We start from the raw sequence: 17042 nt of genomic DNA on the forward strand, positions 1-17042 counted from the left end.
CTGCTCTGTTCTATAGGGTAGCTATGAGTCGGAATAAACTCGAGGGCAGTGGGAAACAGGAACAGGACACGGCTTCTCTTGCAAAAATTAAAAAAAAAAAAAAATTTCACAAATGTTACCCCGGAATAAGCACATTCATCAGGGTTTTTCCAGACATTTTTCATCTTTTTAATGTAAGATCACCAAAGATATTTTAATTGCAAGCATTTGCTTATTTTTGCTTTAACACAATTTAATTTGCTATGTTGTAGTTAAATTCCTTTAGTTTTGCAGTGCCCTTATGTAATTTTGGAACAATGATACGGATTAAGAAAAACTACGGTTGCAGTGTCTCCATAGTAAGTATGAACAGCTTTGAAAAGATACGTTTGGTTTATTGATACGTTGGAAGAAAAGTGCTACATAAATTTATTAACCAAGCTCTAGGTAAAATAGTACTTGCTCTGATTTCTTAGAGCTCTTTTGTTTGATTCGCCATTAAGCTTTATACTAGATTTGAAACAGGATCTGCTCCGCAGATAATGAGGTAGTAATGAAAGAAAAAAATAATAATTCTAGGAATACCTAGGGAAAAACTTAATGACGCTTGTGCAACCAGTGTGGCTTTTTTCTTTTTAAGCTCTTAAAAGTCTCTTACGCCAGGTGGCTCCTCATTTTCACCGTAGGACTTGGAGCCGTCCCGCCAAGGTTTCACCTGTCCTTCCCCTACAGCTCCCGAAGTTTCCTTTCCGAAGGGCGAAGGCAGCGTTCCTCTGGGCGTGAATTCCTCAACCGGCTTTTCCCGGTTGTCGGGCTCTGCCTGACCGCCCCTCACACCTTTCCGGCCTCAGGCTCACAGCGCCCCCATCCCCTCCGCCAGGTACCGACCCGGCCGGGCTTCCCCTCCCCCAGGAGGTCACGGTCCTGGCGCGAGCCTCTCTAGGGCCGGCAGGGGAGGGGCTGAGCCACGGCCACAGCAGAAGCTCGAGCCTTTGCAGCCTGATTATCACATGACTCGACGGCGGCAGTAGCCGTGGCAGCAGCCGCGGCGGCTCAGCTGGCTCGGCTGGTGGGCTCAGTTCCGTGCACGCAGGAGCCGGGCGCAGGGGGCGGGGAAGGGACCGCCTGCTGCTGCTGCTGCGCCCACCCCGCCGCTCCTGGAGCGCCTGGCGTCTCCGCCGGCCCGGCCGGCCTGCTCCATGCCTCTCGGTTGCGGAAGTGTAGCGGGGGGAGGCGGCGGCACCGAGCGCAGGAGGCCGGGGCTCTGCCCCCTGCAGCACTAAGCTCCGTGAGCCGCGCGCGGCGCGCCCCAGCTGCCCGGCTGCCCGTTGCGCCCGGCGCCCGCCGCTGCCTGCATGCCCCGCGCTGCGCCTCGCCCGGCCTCCGCCGCCGTCTCCTGCTCGCACCACTGCTGCCGGGCGCCGGAGTAATATGCTCACTCGAGTGAAATCTGCCGTGGCCAATTTCATGGGCGGCATCATGGCTGGCAGCTCAGGCTCCGAGCACGGCGGTGGCGGCTGCGGAGGCTCGGACCTGCCCCTGCGCTTCCGCTACGGGCGGCCTGAGTTCCTGGGGCTGTCTCAGGACGAGGTGGAGTGCAGCGCCGACCACATCGCCCGCCCCATCCTCATCCTCAAGGAGACCCGGCGGCTGCCCTGGGCCACTGGCTACGCAGAGTGAGTGCAGCGACACCGGCGTCGCCCCTATTCTCCTCGCGGCCCTTCCCCGCAAGGTCCCAAGCCTTCCTCTCTCCCTGCTTCTCGGCCCCAGGGCTTTCCGTGGTTACCGGTGTCCAGGCCTCGGCGGGATCCTTTTTACTTACATTGGCCATTTCCCTCTTCTCCCCACTTCCCCTCCCCCCAACCCCTAAGACATTGCGACTCCAGCCCGGAGTGGGTGGTGGAGGAGTGGGCAGCTGCCGGACCGTGGGAAAGCTAAGGTTGGCGGGGCCTGGGGATCCCGGCGCTGTGACTCTTGGAGGAAAGTGGGTAGAACAGCTCTGCTGAAGTTTGAAACAGCGGGGAAATCTGGCATCTGCGCCCCCTCCCCAAAATGCCTGTGCCCCCGCGTGAAGAGTTTGAGGGTTAGAGGATTGGAGGAGCTGTCGCTGCGATTGGGGGGCGGGCGTCCGAGCCCTGGGGGTGGCAGCGTTCGCCCGCGGTTGTGCATTTCGGAAGATCACAAGTTATCTGACGTCCAGGCTACAAGTTAATTCGCTGCGGCTTTAGCAGGTAGTGAAAGCCTGCTCCTCGGTAAATGCCAATACTGTTTCCCCCGTCCTTGGGGAAGCGGGAACTTATTCCAAGTATTTAATGATAGCATCTTGGTAATCAGCTTTGGCGATTAAGCCAGCGTTTGAATGCTTTGCTATTTCAAGAGCCGATTGAGTTCGATTGACGACCTGGAGTGGAGCTGGAGAAGGAGGGAGGGAGGGAGGATTTTAATGTCCTATCCCCATTCCATGGCCACTTCTTCATTGACTATCAATGGCCATCTTATGAATGGTAGGATAAATAATGTTTTCCGACTGTTACCTATTATCTCAGTTTATGGAACTGGGAAACTTGGAAGATGGGATTCAGGACATCAGAGTTCGGGGTTAATAATGGCCGGGCGGGTGTAAAAGTGCACGCAAAACCCTGGCGCCTGGAACACCTGCCCCTTTTACTTAACTCATCCCGTCTGTGAACCTGGCCCTCCCCAACCAGTGAATGTCCTCCGTCGCTGATTGGTTTTTTCGGGAACCAATCACCTCTCCCGACGCCTGAGCGCATTGATGCTGACCCTGTTCTGGTGGCCCGGATACCCCCGGGCGTGCAAGGTTCCCGACGCTCCGGGTTCCGGTGGGAGACTCTCCCGTTTGCTGTTGTTAGGTGCCGTCGAGTCGGTTCCGGCTTATAGCGACCGTATGCACAACAGAACGAAACCCTGCCCTGTCCTGCGCCATCCTGAACAATCGTTGTTATGCTTGAGCTCATTGTTGCAGCCACTATGTCAACCCACCTCCTTGAGGGTCTTCCTCTTTTCCGCTGACCCTGTACTTTGCCGAGTATGATGTCCTTCTCCAGGGACTGATCCCTCCTGACAACATGTCCAAAGTATATAAGACGCAGTCTCGCCATCCTTGCTTCTAAGGAGCATTCTGGTTGTACTTCTTCCAAGACAGATGTGTTCGTCCTTTTGGCAGTCCATGGAATCTGTAATTCTCCTTTTATCATCATTTAGCCATTTCTTTAAGGGCCGGAATAGAAAACAGATAGAAATGGGGACAAACGTAGGAGATAGGAGTGTGAAAGATAGCGAGGAAACAAGTGAGCGTGATGGGTGCTGAAACAGTAAAAAAATTAGCGCGTAATAAAAGACGCCGGAGGAAGAGAACGTTTGGGAGGGGGAGGTACAAAATGGCATTATAACTTCCAAGATAAAGCCAAAGCCAAAGTAAACACCTGTGTAAGAACAGACCTAAAGGAGGAAAAAGTATCTGCCAAAATACGTAAGGCACTGTTTCTTGACTGAAAGAAAAACATTGTTTAAACAGCTCATGGATCCTTTGCAAGACAGAAAGCAGCTCGGAGGCATGCTCCCTCCCACAGTTACATAAACTGGGGCCTTGCCGGCTGAAACCCTTAATGTGTAGGGGCCTGTTGTTATGCCAGTGGGTTTCCCAGGGGCAGGAAGACAAGCAGGCAAATGGTGAAAATATGTGAGCGGTAGGAGGGGAGATAAATACACACTGAAAGTGGAAGCTATTTGGACACAATAAAAGGAAAATCACAGGTAAGTGGGAAGGAAAGGGAAAAACACACACATGCAGTGTTTGGATGCTTATGGTAGGCACAGGATGTGTCAAAGGCAGTGAAGCCTGGAAGGGAATCTGAAATGAGACCTGTAGGAGGGGTGGTGCTTAGTAGTCCTACATCATCCTCTCTGGGTCTCAGTTTCCTCCACGGTAAAGAAGCTTATCTTTTCCTAGACCAGGATATGAGAAATGTCCAACTTGAAGGCTAGTAAGGACACTGTAAAATGTTTAAATCTCACTGCCGAATGCTTAAATATTTTGAATTAATCATAAAAGTTATATGTTCATTAATTTAAGCAACCAAAAAAAACCAAACCAGACCCGTTATCATTAAGCCGATTCGGATTCATAACGACCCTGTAGGACAGAGTAGAACTGCCCCATATGGTTTCCCAGGGGTGCCTGGTGGATTCGAACTGCTGACCTTTTGGTTAGCACCCGAACTCCTAACCACTACGCTGCCAGGGTTTCCTAATTTAAGCAAAGGTGTGCATAAAAATGTAAGCATCCTTCCTACTCTAGGGGTATGATGGGTCAATGTCTGGATGATGTATACCTTTCCAGACCTCTTTGAATGCAGCTGTAACTATGTTTCATGTGAGTTATATTTTTCACCCCTCAACTGGGCTTATACTAAGCATATTATTCTGTAGCATTTTCACACAACACTATGTGATGAACGTAGTTCCAAGTCAGTACACATAGAATTACATCATTCTTTCTAAATATCCGCACAGCACTAATAATAGCTAACATATTTAGTGCTTATTGTTTAGTGCTTACACTGTTTCAGACACTTTGTGTTGTATAATTTGATTCTCACAACAGCCCTATGAGGAGGCACTCTCATATCCCTTTTATTGATGAGGACACCAAGTCAACAAACAGTTAAGCAACCTGCCCAGGGTCAAACAATCCTAGCAGAGCGTATATATACACCCAGGCAGTCTGACACCAGAGCCCACACCACCAAACTTCTTTCCCTTCAGTGTATTAAATTATGTGCATCCATCTTTACCCAGGATTTGCCACTAACATTGCCTTGCTGCCTCTCCTCACCCTATTTCTGTCAAATGTTATATTACACCACTTCCTTAAACCTTGAGCTATAGTTTATCTTCCTGCAAAAGTACATCCTGAATGATCAAAACGGCCAAAATAGGGAAGAGGAAAGACGCTATGATCAGAAGATACCAGTAATACCGACCTCTGCTACAGGATTTGCATCACAACAGTGCTAGTTATCTATTACTCATAACAAAGTACTCCCAAACTTAGCAGCTTAAAACAATAAACATGTATCTCACACAGTTTTCTTGTAGTCAGGAACCCAGAAGTGCCTTAGCTGGGTGGCTCTGACTCAGGGTCTTGTATGAGGTTGGAATCAAGGAGTCAGCAGGGCTGTAGTCACTTGAAGGCTTGCCTGGGGCTAGAGAATTCTTTCCAAGATGGCTGACTCATGTGACTGTTGGCAGAAGGCCTCTGGACTGGGGAGGGAGGAGAGGAAAGCAAGAGGGAAGTGGAAAGTTCCTTGCCACTGGGGACATTTCCATAGGAGAGCTTGAGTGTCCTTAAAACATGGCAGCTGGCATGCCTCTGATTGAGCAGTCAGAGAGCAAGGAGGAAGCATAAGTGCCTTTAATGACCTAGACTCAGAAGTAACACATGGTCACCTTTGCGGTATTCTTTTAGTTAGAAGCAAGTCAGTAAGTCCAGATATTTAAGGGTAGAAGAATAAAATTCTACCTCTTGAAGTGAGGAGTATTCAGATAATTTGTGGACATATTTTTAAGCCATCACAATGACTTTTTGGTGCCACTGCTACACAGAAGACCAGGAGGGGCAGGGTATTGTGTGGAGGCCCCTATTTTTACAGGCTATGAAAATCATTTTTCAAGAAGTTCAATATATATCTCTAACCCGTGGTTAGGAGCTCTAGTGGTGCAGTGGTTAAGCGCTTGGCTGCTAACCCAAAGATCGGTAGTTTGACCGCACCAGCTGCTCCTTGGGAGAAAGATGTGGTAGTCTGTTTCCATAAAGATTACAGCCTTGGAAACCCTATGGGGCATTTCTGCTCTGTCCTGTAGTGTTGCTCTGAGTTGAAATTGACAGCAACCGATTTGGTTTGGTTTGAGCCTTGGTTTGCACTGGGTGGAGGAGGGGTGTCTGTGGGACATAACATTCCCTTTTGTAAACTTGTAGTAGTCTTCAAATATTTGTAGAACAACTACCATTGAAAATGACTTGGATTTATTCTGTAAGGCTCAAGAGGGCAGAAATGAGAACATAAAAGTTGAAATGTTCAGAGAGCATTATTGTAAATGGGATTTCTTCATTGGGAAGGAAGACAAACTAGATTTATTCATTAAATATTTATTGAGTAGCATGTACCAGATACTCTTCTAGATTCTCAGGATATAGCCCTTGTGTAGTTTGTATTGCAGAGAGAAAGATAGTAAACCTATAGTATGTCTGGTCATGATAAGTGCAATGGAGAAAACCATGGTCAGGGAATGGAGAGAACAGGGATGGTGGTTTTATACAGGGTGGTCAGGGAAGGCTGGTCTGGTGGTGTGACATTTTAAGCAGAGAACAAAGGAGAAATTTGGAAGAAGAGACTACTAGGCAAAAGAAAAAACAAATGCAAAGGCCCTGAGGCAGGTGCATACCTGGTGAGCTTGGAAATGGGCCAGGATGACAGCAGCAGAGAGGATGATGGAGAGATTGCCAAAAGATATAACCTGATGGTAGTATATTGGGGGTGGGGAGGGGATGATTACCCAAATCTTACAGGATTTTATAGGGCAAAGAGAGGGCTTTGGCTTTTACTCTAAGTGAGATAGCCCCAGGACTGTTTTGAGCAGACCTTTCAAAATTGACCCTGTCCGAGTTGATAGGACACAGTAGAACTGCCCCATAGGGTTTCCAGGGAGTGGCTGGTGGATTCCAACTGCTGACCTTTTGGTTAGCAGCCTGAGCTCTTAACCACTGTGCCACCAATTCCCTTGCTAAGGGCTGTTTATAGTGGAAGGAGAAAGTTATCTTCTGTTGTTGAAGAAGGTACCTGAGAGGGGTGGAGTAGGTAGGAAGGTTGGTCAGAAAGTGGTGCTAGTGAGTGGAGGCTGAATGAGAAGTGGTTTGTTTACCTCTCTAGAATGTGAGTCACATGCCTTGAGGAGATTTGGCATCCCTTGGTGATTGATTGTGAAACCCTGGTGCTAGTGGTTAAGGACTACAGCCGCTAATAACCAAAACGTTGGCAGTTCGAATCCACCTGGCGCTCCTTGGAAACTATGGGGCAGCTCTGCTCTTGTCCTATAGGGTCGCTATGAGTCGTAATCGACTGAGCGACAATGGGTTTGGTTTTTTTTTTTGATGATTGATTGAGGGGTTGGAGAGAGGACAGTTGAATTCTAGTATTGGCTTTCTTGGGGTCTATTTTTGCCATTTAAAAGCAAAGATATCACTTTGAGAACTAAGATGCACCTGACCCAAGCCATGGTATTCTCAGACATCTCACATGCATGTGAAAGCTGGACAATGAATGAGGAAGACCAAAGAAGAATTGATACCTTTGAATTATGGTATTGAGGAAGCATATTGAATATACCACGGACTGCCAGAAGAACGAACAAATCTGCCTTGGAAGAAGTACAGCCAGAGTGCTTCTTGGACGCGAGGATGGCGAGATTTCGTCTCACTAACTTTGAACACATTGTCAGGAGAGACTAGTCCCTGGAAAAGGACATCTTGCTTGGTAGCGGGTCAGCGAAAGAGAGGAAGCCCTCACTGAGATGGATTAACACAGTGGCTATGACGATGGGCTCAAGCATAGCAATGACTGTGAGGTTGGTGGCAGGATGGGGCAATGTTTCATACTGTTGTGCATGGGGTTGCTATGAGTTGGCACTGACTCGACGGCGCCTAACAACAACATTTTTTCCCATTCGCTATTAATCCCTTTGAAGAAGAGATACTCTATAGGTTATAAAACTAGAGACTTAGTTTAAGTAATCCCTATAAAACCTTGCGATTCAGAAACTCAAGACATTTGTTCATTCATTTGTTCGATATTTATCAAGCTCCTCATTTGGCATTGTGCTGGATAGAATTTCCTGGTTCCTCAAAAAGCTTTCTAGTATGGCTGAAAAGTTTGGCCACTTGATTAAGGGTTATTTGCTGTGTTGTAAAGCATTGCAATTACAGATAACATCCACTTGAGCAAAAATCTTTCAAAAAACGTGCGCTAGCAACTTTTATTTTCAAAATTGTCTTTGAAATCACTGACTTAGCCTTTTAGGTCTGCTTAGAGAGAGCCCATGGGAAGCAACGGAGTCTGACAGAAACACCACCGGGCAGCTGCTTCCTTTCTCTCTCCACAGTTTAAATTGTACCCAAGTTGTCGCATGTGCTGGAGAGGCCTGGAGATTCGTTTATTTTTTAGGGGTTAGGAGGCTATTTCAACTTTTCTTCTCATTTCTCCCATTAATGAGAAGCTTGACTTAGGGATGCAGATGATACGAAGTTTGTGCTTGAAACTACAAGAGTAGAACATGCCAGAGAATGCACCAGCGTCTTGGGCAACAATACTCTATTAAAGCATCATATTCAAGTTTTCATCAATATTTCTTTGCTTGTATGAAAGAATAATACATACAGAATAATTTTACGTAGGTTATAGTTATAAGGAAACCATAAAATTTTTTCCTTTTTAGTCTCCCCCAGTACCTTTCTTATAAAAGGTATACATACCCCGGGCATGGGTACAAAAAATGCTACTTTTAGAGTTTCTGTTAAATGCATATTGCATCCCTTCTTTGTGTCTCAGCTTGTGAGATTTTTGATGAAATAACCCTATTTCAATCCAGCAAACAGCCTACAAGTATTTTGATTTGTTATGGAATCATTTGACTGGAGGCTCTTCTGTCTTCGCGGTCTTTGGCACTGAGTAACAATTACCAATAAATAGCATTAGTTAGATATGCAGTGGTGTTGACAAAGAAACCATTATTTTCCCTCTTTCCCCAAAGCTTAAGAAATCCCCTCTGGTTTGGTTTTCTGGTAACCTCCCCTAGCATGCCCGTCCCTCTTACCGGCGCCTCTTTGCAGAACTCCCGCCTGGGAACTTCCTGTTTAACAACTGAAGAACCTTGAGGTTCTCTACTTCTTGTTGTGTAAGGATGAAAAGAAAGGGTGGGAATCTCATTTAACAGCACTGTACAAAGCATGTATTTACAGATAAGTCAAAAGTCCAAGGTAGCCTAAGATACTTCACCATCTTTCTGGTAACCTGCAGTCAGTATTAATTTCCCATTTTAAAAACAGTGGGCTAAGCTTTCTCCATTTTCAGATTTAACATTATAATGACATTGTATCTAGGGTGGAACTCCTGGGTTGTCCCTTTTCTTAGGGAAATGGAGCATTTTCCTTCAAGGCTTAGTGTGTGCCTCAGACAAGATTTAAGGCTTCTTAGAGGATGTGTTTACCTTGTGTTTCTGCTCCAGTTTAGAAAGGCATCATCTTGGAAATTATCACTGCTCTCCATGCTCTAATAATGGTTACCAAAGCCCATTGCCATCTAGTCAATTCTGACTCCTAGCAACCCTATAGGACAGAGTAGAACTGCCCCCACAGAGTTTCCAAGGAGTATCTGGTGGATTCGAACTGTCAACCTTTCGGTTAGTAGCTGTAGCTCTTAACCACTGCGCCACCAGGGTTTCCAATAATGGTTACAGTAATACCGATTGGTAACTTAAAATTTCATATTGGAATTGTTTTCTAAAAATATGTTATTGTTCGAGGCAAATTATTTTTAGAAGAAGATGTCATTTAATCCTGTGTTTGATAGAAATTAAAAAAAAAAAAATCAAGTGCCATTATAATTTTCCCTGATTTGCCTAATTTGAACAAATGATTGATAATTTTCTCCCTTGAATTTATGCCATCCTCTTTCAGGAAATAGACATCTGCTTCTGTTATTTCCTCGTTCAATCAATGAAGTCATCATTATATTCCCACTTTGTGTGGAGCTTTGGCCCCATCCTGGGTTCGTAATAAGACAAAGTCTTGTCCTCAAGATAATTTTATAGCATAGTCTTCCTCCCTTTTGTGTTCTTTTTTGAAATTAAATTATTTTAATTGGAAATTTAATTCAATTAATTAAAATGAAAGCATGGACTATTAAAGTTAGAAGGGACCAGCACTGAGCATTTTTCTTTGCTTTTAGTGTTTTGATGCTTCTGGGAAATTGGGAATCTCAGGATTTGGAGCCTTTAAGTCACTGAGAGAGCAAACTCAGTTCTTTCCAGCCAGCCTTTTCATTAGCTGCCAAGTTTTCTGTTCCGAAAGTCCTGAGACCTTCTTGTTGTTGTTAGCTGCCATCAAGTCAGCTCTTGACTCACGGTGACCTCATGCACAATAGGATCAGACCATTGTGTTCCACGGAGTTTTCATTGGCTAATTTTTCAAAAGTAGATTGCCAGGCCTTTCTTCCCAGTCTGTGCTAGTCTGGAAGCTCCGCTGAAACCTGTTCAGCACCATAGCAACGTGCAAACCTCCAGTGACACATAGATGGTGGCTGCACTTGAGGTGCATTGGCTGGAAATTAAACTTGGGTCTCCCGCATGGAAGATGAGAATCCTACCACAGACCCACCAGTGTCCTCAGTTGAAAGCTTTAGATGGGGTCAAGTTGAAAAGTAGAAATAGATGGCACATATCTTGCTTGCTGTGTTCCTGTTGAGTTAAATCAGTGTGTGGTTTGTTAAAACTTGACTAGCTCTTCTCAGATTGCAGACATTCAGGTGAATGGTATTGGAGGAGCCCTCGGTTTAATAAAGAATGTAGGATGTGTTACCTGTAAAGGGTAGTTATGATGAATAAAGATATGGTGCTGCTTTTCTTCTGAAGGAGGTACTGTCCACTTGGAGGCTTAGGAAACCCTGGTGGTATACAGGTTAAGTGCTACGGCTGCTGACCAAAAGGTTGACAGTTCATATCCACCAGGTGCTCCTTGGAAACTCTATGGGGCAGTTCTTCTCTGTCCTCTAGGGTTGCTATGAGTTGGAATTGACGGCAGTGGGGTGTTTTTTTCTTTTTTTTTGCTCATATGCTCTTAAACATGTGTATCTGTAACCCACATTTAATAAAAGGGGACAGTGAGGCCTAGAGAGAACTTAAAATGTCATGTTGTCCCATGATCCTGGTGACCTTCACTGAACTGCTGAACCTCATTATTCATTAATTTAAAAAGACATCGTATCCCTGTAAACAAAATGTCACATAAGAGAGTTTAATGTATTTTCTTACTCAAAGGAAACTAAGAAGGCTGAATCTCTAGTTATTGGATAAAGGCTTATTAGGACACTGGTTTTGTATAAATGGATGTTTTTCAAAGAACTTTAAAATAGTTAAGTATGTTAGTTCCCTTTCTGAATTATGTTTAACTTCCTTAGCACATGTGCATTGCCTAAGTATAACAGTTCAGACCTTGTTTAAATTACCGTACTTTCTTGACTCCAAAGTACTTTTTTTCCCCTTCATATTTTAATGTTTTTGGAAACCCAGTATGTCTTAAGACCAATCAGTACATTTTCTGTAATGGTGTTTCTTTTTTCCAAAGTGTTTAAATGTATCATGTGTTTAACATCAATAGCTTCTTAGAAGTGAGGAAATGCACTTAGGAATTCTGAATAATGGAGCTCAAGTCTTGAGACAGGTTTAATTATAAAATCCCATTTAAAATTTACTTGAGATATTACCTGAGTTCTAACTTAAGCAGAATCAAATTTTAATGGGAATTTTTCAAGATAGTGAACTTTGGGGTCAATGCAAGGCTAGCAACTCAGTGTAGTACTCCTTTGTGGGTCCTGGGCATCTGGGAGTGCTTGTATTGATGACTTGCACAAGTCAGGCCTAATGGGGCCATGGTGGATGGGCAGTATAATTAATTGATCATCACAAGGCTGAGGGTGGATGGGAAAATCATTTATTTGCCAAGTTGAGATGGTCAGAGTGGTTTGTGTACTCTACTGTGCTTGCAGGGAGTTAACAAGTAAACATTTAAGCTACTAGAAGATAGTGCCTCTTTACCATTATGACCTTTTTCATGTAATAGTGTAGGAAGGAAAAAAATCTCAAATGATAAATTGATCTTATAAATAAAAATACTGTGGACTATCGAATTACTGTACAGTCATGTGCCGTACAACATCCATTCGGGCAGCGTCCGACTGCATGTACTTCCGTGGTCCCATGAATTCAGAAATCCCAATCAGAGAATGGAATGTAGTAGACATAACCAGACATAGCCAGGAGGGAGCTGCCTCCTTTGCGCCTCGGACCAGCTCATGCTTGCGGAACCTATCCTGGGCTTGCCCCACACCCCTAGACCTCATTTTCAACGAACTGCAGGTCTGTCTGGGGCTCCAAAGTGCCTAATGCCTTCCTGAGTGCCCCAGCGCCTCGCCTAAGGGCCCAGCACCCAGGATCCACCCTCGCCCATGCTCTCGTTTCCCCCTGAGACGCAGCCACTGACCTGGACCCAGACAGCAGCAAGCAGAACAGGCCCTCCCTGTCCCTTGGTAAGGAACGCTTCCATTATCTCAAAGTTGCCATAAGAAAATAATATGGTGTTCGCACAATGTCCAAATCACATAACCTCCTATTTCACAGAACATATCTTGGAGGTTAAGCAAGGCATGACTGTATTTAAGTGATCTGCTGTGGTATACTAATAGCCTTCATGTGCTCTTTTGAAAGGGTGAACTTTGACATTATGTTTAGAACACATAGCTGGCAAAAATATAAGATGGACAGTAAAAGTTTAGCAGGAAGCAAATGTTAATGTACAGTGAATAGGAATAGCCCATAATAGGGGGTTGGGAGAGAGAGGGGCATCAAACTGGTATTACTATAGAAAGAACTGTTAAAGGTTTTTAACATAAAAGAGGAAATAACTAGAATATTTTGTTACAAATAGCTTATGAGGATGAAATCTTAAATATATGGCTGGGGACAGCAGAACGATCTTATCAGCCTTTTTAGGACAGCATTTCCTCCATAGGCTGGGTTTAAAGTAGAGCCGAAGAGCCAGATTAGATGTTTCTTTGGCCATCCCTCTCTGCGATTATTAGTAATCAGACTAGCCCCCCAGGGTGAGGCCACTGAAGGCCATGTTGCCCTGTTGTTAGAGCCAGGTGTCCAGAGCTGTGCTGGTGATTTGGTGCAGCAGCAGCAAATGGGAAGAGAAGACTTGCCAACAGGGACTCTCACAGCTGGTGTTTATTAAAAAAAATCCTGGTGTTTAAATGAAAATCACATAGGCCCATGCTTAAAGCTGTGCCTCATCTCTTCTCTCCTGGCCTAGGTCATCAGGTCAGTGCTGACAGGCCATCTGGCACCTGCCCCTTCCCACTTTGCATCCCACCTGAAGCCCTTTCTCTAGACCCTCAGGTTCTGGGCTCTACCAGGGCTTGTGCTGTGGATTGCCTGATGTCATGGACTGAATTATGCCTCTTCCAAGTTTGTGTCAACTTGGTTAGGCCATGATTTCCAGTATTATGTGGTTGTCCTCCATTTTGTGACTGTAATTTTGTGTTAAATAGGATTAGGGTGGGGTTGTAACACCCTTACCCAGGTCCCAGCCCTGATCCAATGTAAAAGGAGTTTCTCTGGAGTATGGCCTGCACCACCTTTTATCTCTCAAGAGATAAAAGGGAAAAGGAAGCAAGCAGAGAGGGGGGACCTCATACCACCAAGAAAGCGGTGCTGGGAGCAGAGCGTGTCCTTTGGACCCAGGGTCCCTGCGCAGAGAAGCTCCTAGTCCAGGGGAAGATTGATGAGAAGGCCCATAGAGAGAGAAAGCCTTCCCCTGGAGGTGATGCCCTGAATTTGGACTTTTAGCCTACTTTACTGTGAGGAAATAAATTTCTCTTTGTTAAAGCCATCCACTTGTGGTATTTCTGTTATAGCAGCACTAGATGACCAAGACCCCTGAAGTCCTGGCTCCCAACCCTTTCACTGTCATGGACTCTTTCATTTACTTATTTATTTTTTGAACATATTCCTTGTGAAAATTTTTGTTCAGCAAGCTGTATATTGAACAACTATTGTTGTTAATTGCTGTGGAACTGGGTATGACTCACGGAGATCCTATGAACAACAGAATAAAACGTTGTCCAGTCCAGTGCCATCTTCAAGATCTTTGGTATGCTTGAGTCCATTGTTGTGGCCACTGTGTGTTTTTAGTGCCTTCCAACTCATCTTCCAGCACTATCGTTGTTGTTAGGTTGCCGATGAATTGATTATAACACATGGTGACCTCATGTGTACAGAGTAGAACTGCTCCATAGAAGGCTATACTGGACTCTGTATCAAGCACTATATCGGACAATATTCTGTTATGATCCTTAGGGCTTCCACTGGCTAATTTTCAGAAATAGAGTGCTAAGCCTTTCTTCCTAGTCTGTTTTAGTCTTGAAACTGCTGAAACCTGTCCATTGTGGGTGACCTTGCTGGCATTTGAAATACTGGTGGCATAGTTTTCAGCATCATAGCAACATGTGAGACACTGTAGTACATAGATGGATGCTGAAAATAAGTATTAAGTTTCCCGATTAAAAAAAAAAAATCAGACGCATCATATCTTCTAGTCAGTTCAGAGAGCTTGGTGATAATTGCATTGAACTGATAACATTTCAGCCAAAAGCAAAGATTTAATCTTTCAGTTAACACGTGCAGTCTTATTGCACACAATCTGCTTAACGTTAGCTTTTTTTTCGTTCAATATTTAAAATAGCTTAGGTCTTCCATTACTACCTTCCCAGATCCATAAGGAGCTTGGACCATAAGTTGGGAGACTGTCAAAAGGTGTGCCTTTTGTACCACCCCTGAATTTTCAGCCAGCTGTGCTCAGATTAATGTCAGGATCATTTTGTTCTGGAATCTAATGTGACTGCCTTCCTTGAGCACATTACCTTAAATTCCCCAATGTCCTTTGCTTTATTGAAAACTTGTGTTTAAATAGTTTTCTTTTCTTGCCTTCCAAAGTGCTGCAAGTTGCCCGAGAGGCCTGGTGCTTGTCAGCTGCACGTTTAATTAAACTCATGCTGAGAATATTATTTTTTCTAGCAGAGTTTGACCCTTGGGCAAAAGTTTATCTTGTAAAAAATTCTGTCATCCACAGACTGGGTGAGAATTATTTTAAAACATTTTTAGGTATCTACTAACCTGTTGAAGTGGAGGAGGCTTTGATTAGTTAGGACTTTAGATCATAGGCCATAATTTTTAAAAAAAAAAATAAATAATGTACTTTTTGTCTGTTTTTACAGAAATGATATGTGTTCATTGCAGGTACTTTCAAAAATTCATAGAAGTACTATGAAGAACATAAAAACAATTCATAAATTCTACAACCCATAATTAGCTGTGTCAACAATTTGTGTCTATTTCTAAGTGCATATGCATTTATTTACAAAATGGAATCATTCTGCATATCGATTAGTAGTTTTTTTACTTCAAGTAGAGTAACTATCTTTCCATATAATTAAATATTTTACTATGTCATTTTTAATGGGTGTATTGTGTTTCAATTATGGTTGTACCATATTATTTTTTTTAGGTGGTAACCAATTTTTTATTATTAAATAACAGTTCTGTGATGAATATTCTTGTAGATAAATTTTTGTAATTTATAATTTGAAAAGTGACGTTTACCTGGGAAAAATAATTCAAATGGGAGTTTACCATATTTCTCCTGGGATTATTTAATACTTAGAAATCATCAATGTTTAGATTGAAAATTGTTTTGAGAGATGTCAGTTATGTACTTTATTTTAAAATACCAAAATAATGTCTTGGTAAACTAGGTATACTGATTTGAGAAACTATTGCTTCTTTTTGACATCTAGGTTTAAATATAGAACTTCAGGAAAATATTCCTTAAGGGCCAGTTTAAGATCCTATTCTTTTTTCCCCATGATTATGGGGTTTATTAGGGAAGTAACAGGCTACAATTTAGGATCTGGAACACTCAGGATACAGTTCTTTGAAAAGGGCATATAGCCGTCTCTCAGCAGCGCTCACAGGCACACCTCTCTCTGGCCCCTAGGCCTCTGCCCTGCCCAGACAAGTGTTACAAAGCTCTTCTAGCTCTGCTGAGAAGTGCCCAGAGGCACCCCACTCCACCAGTAAGTGCTGGCCTGAAGGTGCTCAGCTCTAGCACAGTGAGTAAGACCCTACTCTTAATGATTATCTCTTGTTTTTTTTAAATTGTTTTAGTTTTTAATGAATAATCTTGAGAGTGTGGGCATGATCATATACATTTAAATTCCTCCAGTATAGAGTTACATACACTGCTGCTTAACTATATGGACCTGAAATAGTGGGCATATAATCAATATAGCTCTTTTAATTTCAAATGAAGGCAATATCTCCTTTGTTCCGCAGGCTGATTTCACATTATACGTTCAACTCCTGGGGTCCCAGCAGCTATTACAGCACTTACGAATTGCAGACATCCATCTGCTCAGTAAGTGCTTGCTGGAGACATTGCGTGATATGCTCTGCACCTGGGCTGCTGAGGGTGGGCAGGGAGGAGAAAAAACATATCCAGCTTTCCAACTCTTTAGCTGGAGATAAGTAGGTAAGAACGGCTGCTACTGGAAAAAGTAGATTTTTTTTTTAAATTGTGCTTTAAGTGAAAGCTTACCATTCACGTCAGTTTCCCGTACAAAAACTTGTACACACATTGTTATGTGACCCTGGTTGCTCTACCTACGATGTGACAGCACACTCCTCCTCACCACCGTATATTTCCCATATGCATTCAACCAGCTCCTGTCCCCCTCTGCCATCTCATCTCTCCTCCAGACAGGAGCTGTTCACTTAGTCTTATGTGTCTCCTTGAGCTAAGGAGCACACTCCTCACCAGTATCATTGTATGTCATATAGTCCAGTCTAATCTTTGTCTGAAGAGTTGGCTTCCGGAATGGCTTTAGTTTTGCGCTAACAAGAGAGCCCAGGGACCATGTCTTCTGGGGCCCCTCCAGCCACAGTCAGACCATTAAGTCTGGTCTTTTTACTAGAATTTGAGTTTTGCACCCCACTTTTCTCTTGCTCTGTCAGGGACTCTCTGTTGTGTTCCCTGTCAGGGCAGTCATTGGTAGTAGCAGGGCTCCATCTAGTTCTTCTGGTCTCAGGCTGATGGATTCTCTGGTTTATGTGGCCCTTTCTGTCTCTTGGGCTCATATTTTCCTTATCTTTTG

The 17042-nt window shown here is 44.0% G+C and overlaps 1 protein-coding gene across 8 annotated transcripts in view; it reads left to right on the forward strand.

Annotated features, from left to right (window-relative positions):
• Nucleotides 1–1343: 1343 nt before the first annotated feature.
• The window catches only part of PPM1H (protein phosphatase, Mg2+/Mn2+ dependent 1H), a 328683-nt gene continuing 312984 nt past the window's right edge, over nt 1344–17042 (forward strand). For 3 of the 8 annotated variants that reach the window (XM_064283941.1, XM_064283943.1, XM_064283942.1), the window contains exon 1: nt 1345–1655. In XM_064283941.1, the coding sequence (XP_064140011.1) occupies nt 1411–1655 (245 nt within the window). In that variant the 5' untranslated portion in view covers nt 1345–1410. Of the gene's footprint in view, nt 1656–17042 lie in introns of all 8 variants that reach the window. The other 5 variants (XM_064283939.1, XM_064283938.1, XM_064283944.1 and 2 more) reach the window with 5 other exon arrangements.

The sequence above is a fragment of the Loxodonta africana genome, chromosome 4 (genome assembly GCF_030014295.1).
Source record: "Loxodonta africana isolate mLoxAfr1 chromosome 4, mLoxAfr1.hap2, whole genome shotgun sequence".
Taxonomy (NCBI): Eukaryota; Metazoa; Chordata; class Mammalia; order Proboscidea; family Elephantidae; genus Loxodonta; species Loxodonta africana.